Source organism: Geospiza fortis, unplaced genomic scaffold (genome assembly GCF_000277835.1).
Source record: "Geospiza fortis unplaced genomic scaffold, GeoFor_1.0 scaffold186, whole genome shotgun sequence".
Classification (NCBI taxonomy): Eukaryota; Metazoa; Chordata; class Aves; order Passeriformes; family Thraupidae; genus Geospiza; species Geospiza fortis.
In genome coordinates this window covers 3,624,539-3,643,890 of record NW_005054331.1, presented here as the reverse complement: position 1 = coordinate 3,643,890, position 19,352 = coordinate 3,624,539, and the positions used below count along the sequence as shown (strand labels likewise).

The 19,352-nt window shown below is 36.6% G+C and overlaps 1 protein-coding gene across 1 annotated transcript in view; it reads left to right on the top strand.

The window, feature by feature from the left end:
- Window positions 1-93: 93 nt before the first annotated feature.
- CEP83 (centrosomal protein 83) overlaps window positions 94-19,352 on the top strand; it is a 24,970-nt gene continuing 5,711 nt past the window's right edge. The window contains exons 1-13 of the mRNA XM_014307277.2: window positions 94-215; window positions 307-465; window positions 5,249-5,502; window positions 5,865-6,015; window positions 7,226-7,318; window positions 7,597-7,728; window positions 10,132-10,383; window positions 11,654-11,785; window positions 13,450-13,564; window positions 15,030-15,174; window positions 15,306-15,455; window positions 16,100-16,175; window positions 17,290-17,447. Of these exons, the coding sequence (XP_014162752.1) occupies window positions 5,354-5,502; window positions 5,865-6,015; window positions 7,226-7,318; window positions 7,597-7,728; window positions 10,132-10,383; window positions 11,654-11,785; window positions 13,450-13,564; window positions 15,030-15,174; window positions 15,306-15,455; window positions 16,100-16,175; window positions 17,290-17,447 (1,553 nt within the window). The 5' untranslated portion in view covers window positions 94-215; window positions 307-465; window positions 5,249-5,353. The remainder of the gene's footprint in view (window positions 216-306; window positions 466-5,248; window positions 5,503-5,864; window positions 6,016-7,225; window positions 7,319-7,596; window positions 7,729-10,131; window positions 10,384-11,653; window positions 11,786-13,449; window positions 13,565-15,029; window positions 15,175-15,305; window positions 15,456-16,099; window positions 16,176-17,289; window positions 17,448-19,352) is intronic.

Sequence of the window (19,352 nt, the reverse complement as noted above, 5' to 3'; positions counted from 1 at the left end):
CTCGCCATCGCCTTCAGGGGCAGGAGGAGCTCGCTCGCTGCAGGCTCTAGAGTGTTTACGCTTGTCTGCTTTGCTTTCCACCAGCCATCCTCAGCCACGTTCGCTGGGGGAAAATTGTTATTTTTCTGTGCTTCTGGATGTGTGTCAGCCGTGTTAGTGGCGTTCCTCTGACCGAGCTCCTACGTCTCTAAGTAAAAAAAAGAAACAGCAAAAAGGTCACAGTGGCTTAAGCAGCTTGCATGGCTTCTCACTTGATCTTCATCCACGTACTGTAGAGTGTGTATAAAATCATGTTTCTGACTACAGGAGGTGTGGAATATGTAAGACAATGTGAAACCTATGCCCTCCCTGAACATCTCGATTTTTGAGTCACCATGAAAGGGAAGTGATTTTTCAGAAGAGTTTTGTTTGTGGACTACAGCTGTATTTACAAAAAGCCCGAGTAGAACTTTGCATGAGATTTTGGTGAGTGAAAGTTTATGTGTGTTTAAAGGTTTCTTGCCATGACAAAACAGTGGAAAACGTACATGGTGTGTGGAGACTGGCTGCTCTTGGCTACAGCTCAATTTACTAGGTGTAGCTCCCATTCAGAATTCAAATTGATCAGTAACTACTGTCAGTTTGGCTTGGTAGTGTGTGTGGCTAAAGCACAAATTTTAACCCTGAGTTAAGAGAGAGCCTTGTTTGTTGTTTTTTACCTAATAAGTAACCAGATCTGTAGTGTAAGACAGAAACTGAGAGGGTGGTACCACGTGCCGTGTGTAGGGATGGGCACTGCAATAATATCTGGTTAATGGTTGTTGAAACTTGTACCTTGAACACTGTTGTGGAGGGAGTGACAGTAGCTTGCATGAGCTTGGTGTCTTCTGAAATGCAGCTGTCATACAGATATTCTCCAGTATTGACAAAAGTGTTAAGTGTTGATTTTCAGGGGATTCTCTGCAGTAACATCTGAGCAGTGTCTGGGTTGTGGAACTCTCTCTAACAAAGGATTTCCTGTTTGTCTTTGGTTTTGCCTCCCTAGATGTTTTTTAAGGTGATTGCTTTGACCTTAAGTTGCTGATGACAGATCAGTAGAATATGGACTGTTAAAGTAGAATGTGGTGTGCTGCCACATTTCTCAAAAGATATAGGAGGGGATTGGGGTGCTTTTTGTTGCACACTTGATGTTCGTGGGAAGTCTGATCTGTTATGAGTGTGTTGCATAGTTATTTGAGATAGTGTTTGTTTCACTGAATTGTGACTATGTAAAATCTGGGCATCTAGTCCAAGGCTGTGATTTTGTGAACATCTGAGCTCTGTGCTGTGCCAGCTCTGTGCTCCTGAAAGGAGAAAGGCTTGCTCCTCCTCCTGTCTGTTTGCTTGGCTCTTTGTTCCTTTCCCCTAGTCCGTACCAGCTGCCCACTTTCACTGATGATGTCGCTTGCTGGATTTTTCCATGAGCTCGTGTGACTCACTGACCTCACAGAAAAACTATTGAGTGTCTTCTGCTTGTTTGAGTGTGTTGGCTTCTTGAGTTAAAACAGTTCATGAAAGGGTCTGATGAATGACAAACACAGCAATGGGGACAAAGAAAGGAGGAGCGGAGCCCTCCTGTTCCTGGTGACAGTGAGCTCTTGTGTTGGATTACGCTTTTGCATTAGACCATTGTCTGGTCTTACTGTAGACTCTTGAGCAGGGATGAGAAGGGATGGTGTTTGAAGAGTTGCTTTAATGAGGCTGTGCTTTCCTTGAATTTTTCACTCTTTCAGGCAAATAGTTCATTGTTTCAGAAGATCTTGGCTAATTGGATTAGAAAGAAAGAAAGAGCAAATAAAGAGGTCTGGAGTTGTGAGAGAAGCAGGCAGAAGAATTAGACCATGAGTTGTGTGAAGAAGCTCTTTGACTTTCACAGATTTTACTGAGAATTTTACTGCTTGAACAAAACCTGGCACAAGGCTAAATACTGTCAGCTTTTTTGTTAGTTGCATAATTATATTAATTGTATCAGCTAGCTGTTTCAAACTATGTTCAAAGACAATAAATTTAAGTGTTTTAAGTGTGGCATGGAAAAGAGAGCCATGAGGGAGTTATGTATGGCACTCAGGGGAATGACCAATACATGGTGCAGTCATGTCATTTGGTTATGCCAGGTGAACAAGAAGGAAGCCTTGGCATTGTAAATAAAATGCCATAAAATTAATATCATATTGATATATCGTATTTTTCTCTAAATGCAAGTATTCTCACTTTTAAGAGCTTGTAGCAAAGAAAAAGTTAAAATAATATAGCTGAAAAATCTTGCAAAAGAAAAGCCCTTTCATGATGTGCAGCTATAAAGAGGAGAGATGACTAGTAGGTAATTCAGCAGTGTTTCTCTCTTTAGGAAGAGAAATAATTTGAGAAGAAAGGCAAAACAAAGGTGATTCTTGGAAATGTAATTTTTTTACTTCACTTAGGTATTCTACAGTATTACCATTTTACCTACAGAGTGTGTATTTCCTAGGTTTCAGGACTCTGCACCAATGCCTTTGTATTTATACCTGTGGAAAATTATGTTAAGGCTTCATAGTATGAATTTGGGATGACTGATACAAGTTTGCAGTTTGGTAGCTTGATAAATAAGTAGGTGTAGAATTAAGTTTAAATATGATGGTGGGTTTAGTTTCTTTAAAGTATGGTTTATGCTTCTCCACTTCTTGAACACATCTCCAAGAGAGGAAGAACCTAGTGTTCTTTTAAAGTATTTCTCAAAAACTATGGCTGTAGTCTTTGTGTAATTTTGAAGATTATTTAAGGCCTGTTCACTGACTGTGAGCAACTACTGTCAGCCATTAGCACAGAAGAGATTCTGGTTGGTAATAGACTTAAAGTATTGGTATCCCTAAATGTTGTTGACTATTAGCAGTTTACTGCCAGAATTATCTTGTGATGTGGGGAAAAGAACCCCAAAACAAGAAAAAACTTTTCTGCATGTGAATAGGTTAAATATTACAAATTGCTCTTTGTGTTTTCGAGGAAAGAGCTCTCATGAAGTAACGAAATCTGTTTCACAGTTGTCACCAGGAATGCAAATCATGACATTTGCCGCTAGATGTCCCTGCAAGCCAAAAGAGTTTTGTTTCCTTAAATACAACAGGTTTTTGCAGTCTGGAGCATTGTTTTGTCAGCTGCAATTATCTCCCTCTCTTTTCTCCTTTTATCTTTTTCATGAAATCTTCGTGCATATGAATACATGGCCAGGTGTGTGTCTTGCTTTGTAATTTGTGCACTTTTTGATAGTAATGAAAACTGTGGAGAGAATATACTTCTCACCTGCAGGAGCTTGGAATAGAGAGTAGGAAAGACTGTGTTCCAGCTTAGCTTTTGGCTGACATTGTTTCAGAAAACGTAGTGTTTTCTTGGTGCCTTTGACTTTATCTCCATTGTGCCACTTCAAAAATACTTCTTACTCAAGTAAGCAGCAGGATTCAGATCTGACTTTAAATGCTGTGTTCCTACTTCTGAGCTTTGGCTTACAGTTTGATAGTTACATTTAGTATCTATAACATATGAAAACAAAGTGCTGTTGTCTGGTTGTTGGGTTTTTTTTGTTGTTTTGGTTTGTTGTTTTGGTTTGTTCTTATTGTTTGTATGGGGGTTTTGTTTGCTTTTGATAGTGATCCTGTTAACCCTGTTGATATGCTTAGAAATTCTTAGGGACATGCTGCCTTGAATTTTCTCTGTGTACCACAGCTTTCTCTCCTCTCACATGATTTATTGTCTTTAGCATCATTGACCTGTTCTCCTTGTCCAGCTGTTGGTTTAACAATTGAAAATGTCTTTATATTGAGTTTGAAAATTGCTGTTGTCCTTTGTTTCTCAACAGCCAACAAAATTCAGGGATAAAAAAGAGATTGTATTGATTAGAAGGGTCTTCAAAACCTGTCATTAATGTTTGAAATTGGTTGTGCATTTAGGACAGTCACAGAGGAGAATGTTCCTTATTCTGATTTCTTCCTCTTCATTCTCTCAGCAAATTTGGGTAAAGCAGAATACAAACTTGCTGTTGTTGCTTTGCCTAGACTGATGTTATAAGTGGTAGATTTTTCTCTGACCTTTTCTCATTTTAGCAATAGAGGAAGGAAAAATGGGAAAGAAAGTCTTACATTTACGCTTTCTTGACATTATCACGTTGTAGTGGAATGGATTTTTTTCCCCATATTTTTAGATTTTCATCTTCCTTATAGTTCAGGGGTTTAAGATAAATTCATGAAAGAATGCAGAAAATATACATGCAACTGTGCATGTAAAGAAGGTGAGGTATTTGTAGTGATGGTAGGGATTTATCATTATTTCTGTTTTACTCTGTACGAAGGTTCACTTTACACACTGCAGACATGGACTTCTTAGGCATCAGTCCAGCTATGCAAAAAGCTAAAATGGCAGAGTAGTTGTTTTCAAATCTTTGTAACTTCCCTAAAATTCAGTTACAGTTCTCCCTCCCCCAGATCCTGTGGAAGTGTCAGTAATGATCAGAATAATACCTATTGCTTCCAATATCAAAAAGCACTAATGAGGCATATTAGAATACTTCCTTATTTCTCAGGAACTCTTGATTTGCAGCTTTCCTCACACCAATCTGATATTATCACATTTTGCAAAAGTCTCTTTCTGGAAAGGTCACAAGCAATCACAAGATAAGCTTTGAAAATAAGGAAGTGACATATTTCAGGACTGAACTGTGGGCAGGTGTCTTCCAGTCTGTCCCTGATACCTTAGCTCTTCTCCAGAGAGGGCATCATAGGAATTCAGTAGAGAATTATCTGCTTTGATTCCAGCTGAAATACTGGTGTGTTGATTAATACAACATGTTAGGACAGTGTGACAGACTTTTTAATAAGTAATAAGAAAAGCTGTATGTCTGCTGTCTGTGACCTCTGCTTGAACTCTGATTAAAAAGGCATAATTAGGGCATCATGGTTGGAGTCTCAATGTATAGCATAAGGAAAAATAACATGTCATGTAATCTTTCAGACAGTAGTGCTTGTTCTTATTTTGTATTGACTCAAATGACCTTCATGTTTAAGTGTATTTTGTGCTTCTGGAAGCACTATTACTTCTCAGGACAGGCTGCATGAGCAGAGGAAAGTTACACTTCCAGTTAAGGTTTCTAATCTGTGTTAAAGCAGAACCAGGATTCTTTTGTGCTTAAAGCAAAAGCAGTGTGTGAAACCTTTGAACTGTGAATGTACTTGAATGCTAATCACATGTCCTTGTATTTGTTCAGGTGTCTTGATCTTCTGAGATGTCAGTGTAACCAGTGGATGGTCTTGTAGATTAGTTATACATTAATCTTGTCTTCTCCATACTCATCGTGAGCAGTCCTCATAAGATGGATGGTTTGGGCAACCTCCTTTCTCTTGTGGGTGAAAGTGGTGAAGCAGCTAATTCACAAGAAATACTAAAACTTTTGATGGATGAAAAAATGCGAAGTGAGCACCACAAAGCAAATTACCAAACTCTAAGGGCAGAACATCTAAGGTACATCAATTTAAGCAAGTTTCTCTCTTTCAGTTGTTAAAAGGTGAAGCTAAATGTTGGAAGGGATTTATTTGTATGTGTGAGATGTGTGTTAGCTATTCCTGTGTGTAAGGAGAGATTTTAAGAGATTTTTGTTCGTATAAGAAAATAAACAATTCAAAGTACCTTAAGACTTTGCAGGTGACGTTTATGCAGCACTTTTTATGCTTATAAGTGTGGGATAACTTTTCAGTATATTACAGAAAGATGATATTAATAGCTTAGTTCTTGTTTGGTGTCCGTATGTTTGCTCCGTGTGTGAGTCTTTTGAGCTTTAAGGTCTAATTTTAAAAGGTGAATATAAAGTAAATTTTATCTTTCAGATTGCAAGAGGATTATACCAAATCACAAGATGAACTGAAAAGGTTGTTAGTTGAAAAACAGACTGTACATGACAAATTTCAGCAGCTTCTTGCTGACTTTCAAGAGCAGTTGCTGGCTAAAACACAAGAGCTGGAACAAGTGAAGCAGCAGGTGAGATAATTTACTGGAAGGACTTGGGATGTATTTTTATCATGTAGTAGGACCATGCATATTTTTCTGTTAATGCAGCATGCATACTCAGCTTGGATATATTTCAGATGACTTCAAATTCACCCAATCCAAGTAATGGCTCTTCTCTAGAGTGACTATGGGTTGAAAATAGTGTTTCCTTGTTCAACTGAATCATCCAAATCCTGTTGTTAAGTGCTCTGTAAGACTCTCGGTCTCTATCCGTGCTTGCTCCGCTGTTAAGGGGAGAATCATCTGTCTTGGAGGGTAACTTAGGTGCCTAAATCTGTTAGGATAAGTGACTAGAAAGATAGATACTTGTTTCTCTTTGTGATAACAGCTTTCTTCTTTTTCTTAAAAAAATCCCAAACCGAAATCAAACGAAAAACCTCAACATTGAAGATAACTTGGGTGACACTGTATGTAACTGCTTGTTTCCTTAAAGTAATGCAGGACATGTTCTTAGGAAAAAAATATAATCTCTAACCAAAGGATCCCAGACTCTGAATGGAGGAGATGAGCCTCAGTATCATATCTAGGACTAGTTTCCAGGGACTTCAGGGTACAGATAAGTGAAAGAAAATTAGAATAAATAAGACTATGTCTAAGTTGTGGATGAAATTTTTTGTTTTAAACTCTATTTCTTGGTAGATAGTTTGCTGTGTGAACCATACCAAGAAATTTTAACAAAATACCCTACAGAATCGAGCTTAAGGCAAGGAATCTTTCCTGATGGTTTTTTCCATTCAAACCAGTATCCATATACCTGTTGGAGAACACACATCTAATGTGTTTTGCAAATAATTGTTTAGTGTTGCTTGTTTTGATCTTTTTGGGTTGGTTCACTTACTATTTAAGTTAGACATTAATTCTTTATCTTTTATGTGAGACTGCTTTTCCTTCCCCCATCCACCACAAAGGAGATAAATCTCTTGGCAATTCAGCCTGAAATTTGTGTTGCTTCTATTGATAAATATTCCAAATGCTTGTTATCTTCCCAGAATATTTTTAGTTCACTAATTCTTTTTTGCTTTTGTAACTACTATTAAAATTTCTTTAGAAAAGCCTAGAAAATTAAGTAAAATTCCTAAAAACATATTTGAAATACTTTATTCCTGGCTATGTGACCAATCACAGTGTAAATAATATGAATGAATATGACTAATTATTTGTGATACTTTTCTGTTTTAAGGTGCTAACTCCTCAAAAATTAGAACGGTTAAAAGCAAAAATGTATGAGGAATTGGAGTCTCCTATGAGAGAGCGTTATCAGAAGCTAGAAAATGTAAGTCATAAGTTTTGAAATTTTATTTCATTTAGAGTAGTGATCGCTGCTTTATAGTTGTTCCTAAAACCTTAGGAAATTAAAACTGAAAGGGGAACAAAGTATAGCATTATTTCTCTGGTACTGTTGTCTCAGATTTCAACCTCAGGGAAGGTTGAAATCGTAGAAGAGGGAGAAGGCAGCATTCAGTTAATCAAAGATAACTTGTGAAGCAATAGGAACATTGCATGGACATTTAAAGGAAATAAATTTGAAAACTTTTTCTTTTCCTAACTCAGGAAGTAGAAAAATACAGAACACTATATAACAAACTTCGTTACGACCATACCTTTCTGAAATCAGAATTTGAGCATCAAAAGGAAGAACATGCACATATTTTAGAAGAGAAGAAAATAAAATATGAGACTGAGGTATGTAGAATATTATAGTAGCTTAGAAAGTATCTCTGACAAAGCTGCTTGAACATTGTGGAACTGTTGGTGCTTGAAGGGTTGTCAGTTTGACTGCATTTCATGTTTGTTTCTATTCTCTTAATTCTCAAAGCACTTCTGTGACTTAGCCTAAGGCTGCCTCTATAGATTTGTTCAGTGATGGATTGCAGTATTATTTGTGCTGTTAAAAGTAAGAATAACTTGCTTTCTGGTAAATGACGTTTGCTTAATGCTGTTTTTAATCACATTTGTGGTTTGTGACATGATGCTAATTTGAAATTAATAAATTATCTGAGTAACCAATGTAAGTTTAGGCTTTAAATTTCTTATGTGGCAACTTTTCAAGGAAGATATATTGTTACTAGCAGATAAGCGTACATTTTGCAATGTACTTGTCATAATGTTAATTTGGATCACGATAGTGACAATCGAAAGGATACTGAAAACTCTGGTAACTTTATTTCATTTGTATTAGCTCCTGAAGAAATCATTTGTTAATTTCTTTGGACTTTTGAAAGTGTATGTAGCTAAATGAATTGTCAGCTTATTTATGTTTTAAATAGATACATCATTGTAAATGAGTTGCAGATGTCATTTGCATATCCATTTAAGTATTTGTCTGGAAGCATATATTCTAGGATGCCAGATTTGAATGTATTACTCCAAACATCAGACAAAAATCAAAGCAATCATCACTTGCAAAATCAATCCAAGTTTGCAAATGTAGTGCATTAAAAACAGAACAGTTGTCCTTCCTGGAGCTAAACCCACATGCTGCTTTACAGCCTGCCTCTCTCATGGGCTTGTTGAGTTTTTGCTAGTCCTGCAGCCAATTAGCACACTTACACAGAATGCAACTACCTTGAGCCCAGGGCACAGTGTGATCTGGTTTCTCTCAAAGGTTTTTTAACATTCCATGTCATTTTGTGCAAGGAGGCTATAAAAACATCCTAATTCTTAAATGATGGCTTGGGCATATAATTCAATTGAATCTCCTCATAAAAGGCATTTGGAGGGTTTTTGCTGCAGAAATCAGGTTTGTTCATAGAGAACGCTGGTGAAACTTTTAAAAGGACTGCTGCAGATCAGAGTTTACACTAATCTCCAAATATGGAGAGAATTCTTACATATCTTTCTTTCTCACTCTTTTGGTTCCTCTATTATATTCAGTCCATGTAACTTATTTTGAAGTGTAACAATCTATGAATTTATATGTTTGTTAATTACTGTCTCCAGATTGGCTTGTACCTTTTGTACTACTTTGTAAGAGAGAACTGGGGGTTTGTTGTTGTTGTTATTGGATTTAGGTTTGGGTTGTTTGTTTGTTTTTTGATTTCTAGTCTGTCGGGGCCCAGTCATGTTGGCTGTCTGGAGTTATTAGCAGATTTGGGTTCTGTTGTAATTATAAAATAGTGGAATCATAAGATAAGTTGGAAGAGACTCTTTATACTCCAAAATCTTTTTTAACATATTGAAGTGTAATGAGATCAGGTTGCTCAGGTCCATGTCCAGCCAAGTCTTGAACTTGGATGGACAAGGGATGGGGATTCCATAATTTTTCTGGGCAGACTCTTTCAGTATTTAACCATCTTCATGGTAACCTTTTTTCATAATACATAGCTGGAACTTGACGTGTTCCAAATTGTGGCTGTTGCCTCTCTTCCCATCACTGTGCATTTTCTCTGAGCTGAGGCTTCGTTCTCTCAGCTTGTCCTTATGTGTCATATTCCCCAACCCTCTGAACACCTTAGTGGCCATCTGGACTTGACACAAACTCCAGGTAGAGCTTTACCAGTACTGGAAAGGGGACAAAGGATCGCTTCCCTGGATCTGCTAGATATCCTTCTGCCAATCTGCCAGGACTGGATTGGGTGCTCTGCTGACTGGTGTTTACCTTGTTGTCCACTAGGACCCCCAGATCCTTCTCCATGGAGATGCTTCCTCGACAGTTGCTATGGGCCTGTACTGTTACATTGGATTACTCCATCTCAGATGCGTGTCTTGCTCCTCTTATTGTAGAGGATCCAGTTCTGTCCATTCCTTCAGCTTGTCCAGATTCTTCTGGATAGCAGTTCTGCCTTCCAACAGATTGACCATTTTCCCCCCAGTTTGGTGTCACACTCAAGCTTGCTGAAAGTGACTCCATGCCGTCATCCAGCTTGCCAATGAGGACATCAGTCAGTGTTGCACTCTGTAGTGTTCTCAAAAAGACCACACTAATAACAGGCATTCAGGTGGTCTTGCTTTGAATTTCCTACTCTAAGCAAATGAATGTTTAAATGTCCACTGCTGCTCTTTTCTGAATTGTTAACTACTGTAATTATTGCTGCCTGACACCTAACAAATGTAAGAACTTTTATTTTTCTGATTAACAACTATCAGATTGCAAGACTGGATAAAGATAAGGAAGAACTCCATAATCAGCTGCTTAGCATTGATCCCACAAGGGACAGTAAACGTGTGGAGACACTTTCTAGAGAAAAGGCACAACTGTGTCAGAAATTAAAAGCCTTAGAAGCAGAAGTCGAAGAACTAAGAGCAGAAAGACACAACAGTGTTGTACAAGCAGAAAATGTTCAAAGAGTACAAGCACGACAGTTAGCTGACATGCAGACCATGATGCGATCTCTAGAGGTAAGATTTTCTTTTCTTATTTTGCCTCCCTGTAGAGTGTAGTAAGAATAGCACTTGGCCTGACAGAACTGTCACTGAAATCACTGATAATTTTGCCATTGACTCCACAATTTGAATTTCTACATTTCAGATTTAAAGTCAGATTGTAGTTGACTGGGAGTCATGCACTGCCAGTTCAACTTTGGAAAGTCTCTCAATTGAGAAATTATGCTGAATGATTATCCTTTCAAAACAAGAGAGTCATGTCCATATTTGTAGTCAGTAAGAAGGTCATGTCAGCACTTGCCACTTAGCTGGACTTAGAAACCAATATGTTAATAATCTGCTGCAGTAAATTCTTTATTCTTTTCAAGAATGTCACATGATGCTCCTCTCTTTAATCCTTTCCTCATCTGTCATCGTTTTTGCTAGCCTATGCCTCTTCTTTCTCCACCACATTACTGCAGTTGTTTAGTACTCAGCTGTTGCTCTCCTTGGTATTTCTGGGCTGTTGCCCTTTTCCCAGGATTCCACTGTATTCCTCCTCTGTTGTCCTCAGACGTTCTGTCAGTCCTTGCTACCTCTCTAGGCAGTGAGCCTCTTCATCTAGATTTTTTGCACAGTTGTAGCATGCAGATAGATGGTTCTTTTTTTTTCTTTACTATTATCAGTGCTGTATACTTCAGTTACAAAATGCTCTGATCTCAACTTAAGAAGTGCTGTAATCTTCTTAGATAGCTTTAAAGAGAGCCCTGCTGAAAACAGAAGTGTTTAGAAAAAGAAAGGTGAAATCATGTAGTAGATTACCTTTTTGATGTTCAGTAAAGATCAGGGTCGTGTCTTGTAAACATCAGAGTCTATAATGCAGAAATTGCAGTTTATTTCCTTTCCAGGATGTTAATTCTTCCATCAGTATAACTGCATAGGCCGGCATATTACACTTTTTTAACACTAATTGTAGTTACACTGTTTATAGCCCAGTAGTTTACTAGTAAGCACACCTGCTGCCTCCTAACTAAGTCAGATTACCACTACTCCTTATCAAGGAGGATTGAAAATGGGAGTGATTCTGTGTAGGAGGTGTTAGTAAAAATAGTTGTGACTTTCCAGTAAAATTCAAGACCCTTGTTGTATTGGAATATATGGTTGAACAAAGTTGAATATTTATATGTAATATTATATATTATAATGAGACAGTAATATCTGAAAGCCCAGATCAACCAAATGTTTCAAATGAGTAAGAAGAGGCAACCCAGCTCCAAAAATCTTAAAAATACTTCCTTCATTCAAGGCAGAAAAGAAGTCTGCTGAACTACAGGTTGATCGCATCGAGAAGGAACTGCAGACAAGTCACGAGCAAAACATTCTCTTAACTAGCAAACTCCACAAATCTGAACGAGAAGTCAATTCCTTAGCTGCTCAAGTAAGTACTTTTATTGTATCTAAAATGTATTTTTCACATCCTTTTATGTTTTTCTGCTTATATTTTAGACTTAAAATAAAGTAAAATGTCATCTGCTGTGACTTAAAATAGGTATGGAATTTTTCCCTCAGTTCTAGTTGAAAGACAAAGAATATATGACTTTGCAGGAGATATGTCATACCTGAAAGTATCTCTTAAGATTGAGGTTATGTTCTTATTATTCCTTCTTCTAGATCTTTTTCCTGAACAGAGCAAGACTTGTGATGCGATATCTTTATATTCATGTTTTCAATGTTCATGAAAACAGTCAGCCTAAAACTGATCTTTCTACCTTTTTTTTTTTTCTGGAGGTCTTAAAAACTATCCTCTGAATGGGCTGCATTAGCTACAGGAAGCAAGCTGCATTGGAGTTACTTGTGGAGATTTAGGTTATATTAGAAGCAGAGTAATCATGTTAGCATAGCTTTTTTCTTTGGTTAATGCCAGTGTAGCTTGTACAGAAACATTTCAGTACAGAATTGCATCACAGCATTTTAAGTTGACCATTGTCTTAAAACATATTTGAGTGACTTTGTTGCACTGGCACCAGATCTTAGAGGTTTTGTTTTATGATTGTATGCTTTTCCGTTTTTATTTTTGAGATCTTTTTACAGCGCATATTTATGAGTGCTAAGTATTTAATTCTGGTCATTCATTAAAAAAAGTTCTAATTTACCATAGGAATAAGGTATAGCTATACCACTATTTAAAGCCTCTTTCTGTAATATACCCTACTTGGCCCCCATGAATGCTAAATAGGAAGGGAAAACTTCTGGTAAAGATTTTTCAGTCATTTCCCAGAATATATAGAATATTGTTACAGTCTTTATATTTTGTATCAACCGGTCTTCTCTGCTCTCCTCCAGAAGCAGGACAAAATAAAATATTACAGTCATGTTTCTCAAAGGGAGGAAAATAGAAGCCTTATTATAGTAACCTCCACCTGCTTCTGCTCCCACTCAAACCTATTCCTGAGCACAGGTGCATGTTTGTCTTCTGGATTTTCTGCCTTAAAAAAGCCACCTTAAATCTTTTCAAGTTGCCCTGAATGTTATCAACTTGATATATAAGCAACTAAATCTTCCATGTAGTTACTTAATAAGCTACTATGTCATTCTTAACCTTTTGCCACTTGTATATGCGAGCAGGTTGTAATTACATTTGTCATTGTGAATGGATTTTCATTATAAATGCTTTCCTCCAGATATTTAATTCGCATTGACCGTGTAATTACTGCATTCAAATGCCTAAACTATAGAAAGTTTCCATGCAAGCAGTAATTTTCATTGATTTGATGTTCTTAAAGCTCCTACTTTTATGAGGCCATTTGATGTGTCTGTAAAGCAGTATTTGATTTAAAATGCACTTCAAGACTATGCAGACCTGGATTTTGAGAAATTGAGTAGCACTCCAGGAGGCCAGGGGGACTATAAGTAGTTACCAAATTGAAATTACTTGGGGAAGTAGTTGATATTCTGGCTTTGGATATCACTGTTTTGATTTACCCGTGGAGATTTAATTTAATTTTATTTTAGCTTGATTCTGAGGTATCTTTAGTCAGAAGTAAAGTAAATAGACATAAATTTATTATGGTTAATTTGATGTTGGTTTTTACTAATTCATAGGTAAAAGAACTTAAACATTCACATAAGTTGGAAGTAACAAATGTCAAACTGGAGGCAGCAAGAACAAAGAGTGAAGTAGAAAGAGAGAGAAACAAGATTCAAAGTGAAATGGATGGTAATGTATGAAATTATTTTGTAATTATTTCATCTGTTTACTTCAGTTAGAATAATACAACTGGTTTTTTGTCTGAACTCTCCCCAGCAGTCTTCAGCTTCTACTTCTGGTCTACGTCATAGATCTGACAATTCCTTTGGTATTTGAAATAATTGTGTTGTTTCACTTCTCTACCAGGCAAAGAACAATTGAGAGCAGTTTTTCATTTATGTAAATTAGTGCATTTGTGACAACTTGAGCATAACCTGTTTCAAATTATGTACTCCATATGGTTATTTTTTTTCTATTATTGGTAAATTCTTGAGTCTTTCATACTCTGCTTGAAACCGTATCATGCCACAGAGCTTCAGTGGTTGGGGTTTTTTTGATTCTGTGTCTGTGGAATTGATACCAATTCCATAAGGCTGCCACATGAAACAAAATACAGTACCTAGCTCATTCTTGGAAGGGAACAGGCATTGCTCTAAGATACCTGATGCAGCTGAGTATCTAGGCAACTTGAAATAGCTTTCTAGAGTGAAAAGGCCAAAGCTTTCTAGTACTAGTTGAGTTTAAATCACACAACTACACAATTACACACTTTTAAAGAGAACTGTCCTCACTGATTGGCCATAGACCCAAAATAGTACATTTGTCTTCCTGAAATAATTGTTTCTGTTCACTTGCTTTAATAATAAGTTCGCTAAGAGCAATGAAAAAGCAGTGTTTTCTGTATTGTCAATATGCTTACAGTCTATTGCAAACTAGACATGTTTGCTCTATGAAATATGAAACTCAATACAAACAAGATTTAAGTTAACCTGAACTTACTGTGGAATTCCATTTGCATTGCTGAATTAGCTGAATAACCAGGAGTCACTGTTAGAGCATGTTGGCTTATTTGCCAGTGAATACAGGTGTCAGTTACAAGACTTTAGTTTGTATAATTTGTCCCTACCTATGAAGTCATGGTTTTAGAAATGTCTCATTTGGTAATATAGGTGGATTTAAATTGAGATTTGTTGTAGCCCAGTTACTGGTTTCAATGACAACCAGTTTCTGTTTACTGTAAGCTTTTTCCGAAAATGAAAATTTTCTTGCTTGACCTTTGCATAGCTGTTATGGAACACTTTTTAAAATTTTTTAATCCAGACACAAATGCTTTGTAAAAATTGCTCTGGAGTTTAAATCTTTAATAATATTAACTATTTAATTACTATCATTTATTAAAGTAAGAAACTCTCATAGACCATTATTCCAGTGTAATGGTTATTTTTCAAAAGTTTTGGAAATATAACTGTTATACTAAGAAAGGTCTCTTCTTGTTTTCTTGTGTTTTGTTTTTTTTCTCCTTCCCCCATTAATTCTGTCATTTGAATTGAGATTTTTAGTTCCTTTTTGTGAATTTATAAAGTTATTTGAATATAGGTTCCTAGCAGGTTCTTACCAATAACGACATGTTTAACTTTTTTAATGTATAATGCAGGATTGCTGGCTGACAAGGAAGTTCTTACTGCAGCTGTTGAGCGGCATAAAGTGCTTTTAGTAGAAAAGGATCGGGAGCTAATTCGTAAAGTGCAAGCTGCCAAAGAGGAAGTTTTTGACAATATTGCAGCCTTACAGAATGAAAAGTATGTCTACTGATTTCCTCCTCAGTTTCTAAAAGAGGACAGTTTTGTGATACTTTTAAAAATATCACTCTTAACTAAACACTTCTGACATTTTCTAGTGATTCTTGTGTGTATGTTGAATAATGTTTTAGGTTAGAACTTGAAAACAGACTGGCTGATCTAGAAAAGATGAAGCTGGAACAAGATTCTTGGAGGCAATCTGAAAAGGATCAGTATGAAGAGAAACTACGTGCTGTGCAGATGGCAGAAGAATCTAGCAAAAAGGAACTTCAGCGTTTGCGGTAGTGTGACTTTTCTAATCTTAGCACAGATTTCTCATTTTCCCTCCTTAATGTCTTTACAGTAGATAGTATGAAAGCTTACTATTCATAGATACAGAAGTCTTTGTTATGAAGTGTTCACTGGTGTAGATTAAACAAAATTATCTTTTGCACTATGTAAAAAAGAGTGAAGAATTAAAAATTAACTATTTGAAATGATAACCCTTTTTGTCCAAACCTTTAAGTGTTATTTTCAATGACCCTTTTGAAGTAATAATTTGGCAATACACCTTTCTTTAAACTAGTTTAGTGCTGGCTGCTGGCATAGCCCCAGTGTTAGAGTAAATAATTTCTCATTCCACAATGGCACCATAAAAGAAATTGGCAATCTGAGACCTAATATTATATCTCTGAGTTGGTTATTGTGGTTGGGAGTTTACTTAGCTTACTATAGTTGAAGGTTAGTGTGATAAAATTAATCATACTCCAAAAGTCTTATTCCCATGTGAATTCTAAGAATGAATAGAAATATATTTTCAATACTTTTTAGTTAAATATTTATTAGCCTTTCAAATAATGCTATTTATTTGTCAGGCTGATTTGTCTTAATTTATAGCACTGGAATTTTGATTAGATAAAAATAAGGATGTCTTACACAATTTTAGATTAAAAATTCAACAGCAAGCTATGCAGACAAAAGAGCTGGAAGAAAAGAAATGTGACAATGCTAATCTGAAACAGGTAAGGTTTTATTGCATTATAATGTTTTATAGAGAAATACATTCTTTCCTGTAGTTACCGTGTCCTGCGTTTGAAGATTAGATTGAATTTTTAAGGCTTTTTTTTTCCCTGGAGGGATGAAATGTGTACTTCAGATATTTAAAGGAGAAGTGTTCAGAAATCAATCGTGCTTTCCTGGACCTCGATAAATGGATTACAGTTTTTTGCTTCATATGTTTTGTGGGTAACAGGGATTTCAAAGCTGAATGTTTATAGACTGGTATATTGAATATGGTTATGCACTATTTAACTGGAGATTCAGTTGCCATGGAGACTTATAAATTGTTTCTAGGTAATGCTTTGCATTTACACTGCGTCTCTCATCTGAGGTTCTTCAAGTGTTTAACAGATGTTTCATAAATGAACAAACTAGTGTAAAGAGGTATATTTCTATTGCATAGTCAATTGATGGCAGTGTTGAAAATCAAACCTATTTTTTTTAACTCCCGCTTGCCTGTGATGTTATTTAGTGGGTAATAAAAATAGCTGTGCATCAAAGTACTCTGCAAGCTGTGTGCACTTGAAGTTTGAGACAATTATTTTTTCCTCCAGAAATCAGAAATTGGGGGATCTAAGTGTCCATGTGCAGGGAGGAAAAGGAAAGGGAAATGATCATTTGTGTATGCTGGCTGCAGAGGTTGGACTTTTCAGTGCTTCCTTGTTTTGTGAACTGATGGGTACAGTCACTGTTGGCTGTAACACTGTGTGTGTTATGGGACAGAGGTGCCTGGAAAGCTCCACAGCTCTGCTGCTAAATATTTCATGGTCCTCGAGTTCTGTTCAGGCCTGGGGCTGAAGTGTTGGATTTCTGAAGGTCTGGGGGACACTTCAGTGGCAGAAGTGTCCTGCCTATCTTTCTCATTTTAACTACAACAGAAACCCTTTGTCTTGTAGTGATTTACTGTAAAGCTTCTGGAAAAAATGTTGAGTAAAGAGAAAAGAAACAAGTAAAAAAGGCTAATGTAAAGCTAAAGCTAGTTGGTGTCTCCATTTTGCATTGTCTCAGTATCTCAAAATCAGTTGCTGGTTATTTGTGTACCTTCTGAAATAGAAAAAATCTTTTTTGTTTTGGTAGCAAATAAATGATATCCAACTCCAGCTTGCCTCACTTTCTCAATCAGAAAAAGATTTGCTGGAATCTAATCAAAAGTTGAAGGACATAATAGAGAGATTGAAACAAGAATGTCAACATGCAAGGGCTCAGGCAGAGAAAGCTCAACTGGAAACAGAGAAGTAATTTTTTTCTTTTGGCTTTACTTTTCATGCTGCTTGTGTTCTTCTCATATGAATTACTTAACTGTGGATTGTAGATTCTGAATAAAGTCAGAAAGTTAAAATAAACAGGAAATATTGGGCAGTTGTAAAAAATGACTGTACATTCTGTGGGCATAGTGTGTATGAAAGCTTTCCTCATGTCAGGAGGAAAACAGAGGAGTTTGTTTCCATTTGTTTCCATTTGTATCTGTTAAAATTAATTATTGATTAGTGAGATACACTTCTTGCATAAATTGAAATTCTATTTAACTGAAGTGGGTGTCAAACTTCTATAGGTATAAATGGATCTAGAGTTTCAGAGTGTTCTTTTAAGAGTGTTTAAGCTGTATATGTGAAAAGAGCATTCAGGCATTGTATTATGCAATATAAGGTTCCACAGTCCCAGTCAGTATATGTGTGAATACTTCTTTCCCTTTTCCACTAGCTACTTTTAGCTGATATGAGGTAAGTAAAAGCTTATAGAATATCTTCTAGTTCCTCTCATCAAAATTAAAAATAATCACTTTCCTTTTTTTGCACAAGCTTGACCGCATGTCATCAAAGTATGACAATAAATGATGAAGGAAGCCAGATTTTATTCAGATTCCGTATAGAAATGAACACCTTCCTGGAATTTAAAGATCAGTTTGCAGTCTGAAATGGTTTTTCAGAATTTCCTAGTTTAGTAACCAAATATTTGTCTAACTAGCACTGGATTATTGTGTGGTGGGTGCTTTAAAAAGTCAGTGTCCCAGATTAAATACAACAATTCCAAAGGGTATAATATAACTTTTGTTTTAACATCTCTTTTCCTGTTAATTGGTGCTGCAATTGCTATGTTGTCATTAGTTTAAGTAGTGCTTTTCAATTCAACATTTAAAGATATTATTGCATTTGGACTGCAGAGTATGTCACTAGCACATTAAATATTTGGATGTTTGCTTTAGGGAGGTGTACTCACATGTTGAGTGAGATTGTTGCTGTTACTTGAATAAGACTGTCATTGTCATTTACATATTTATGGATCACAAAACAGTCAGGACTAGGTTTTCCTGGGAAGGCAGTGGAAGGAACTTGTCAGTCCTCAGAGATCATTGTACAAATATGTAGGTACTGAGAGATGCACTAAGGTTGTTACTGATGAAATGAAGCAGCTTTGTAGCCTGCATGTAATTCCTGCAGGTCTGTGCCATTGCTACCCTGGGAACCTTGGGTCATGTTCCCATTGTTTTTATGAATCTGTGAGTGATAGAACCTCCTTCCTCCGTTCAGTAAATTATTATGAGCTTGAACACCAAAGAGTTAAGTTGCACCAAAGCAAGAGGAAGTGAAATAGGGACCAAAAGATGAGACAACAAGATAAAAAGTTCCAGATAAATAGTGCCAGTTGAGCATTGAGCATAAGTAGGCAAAGCTGCTGCATATCTGGCTGTGTCAATCTTAAGCTTGGAAATGAAAATGTAAAAGGAGAAAAGAAGCTGAAGGCAAACTATGAGCCTGATACAGATCAGAGATGAGCTCAAACAGGTACTTGTTTAGCATTTTGGGAACAATGTTAGTGGCATTTAAACCAAACAACAACAACAAAAACCAAAGCACAAAACACCTCTAGAAACCCTCACACCCAACTCAAGCATTTTTAACCATTGCCTCAGCTGAAATCCTTTTACTGCTAAGCAGTGCTCATCCAAAGTGCTTTGGATCCCGGTGCTAGTAGTTATTTGCAGTCCAGAGTGAGGTACAAGCCATGCTGCATCAACTAGAAGAGCCATGACAGGTGACACAGGGGCCAGGACTCTGTTTCCCAAGTGAGAGTGGATGATACCCAATACTTCTACTGTGGGGAAGGGAGAGGTGGTTTGGTGAGAAATTTATGGAGATGCA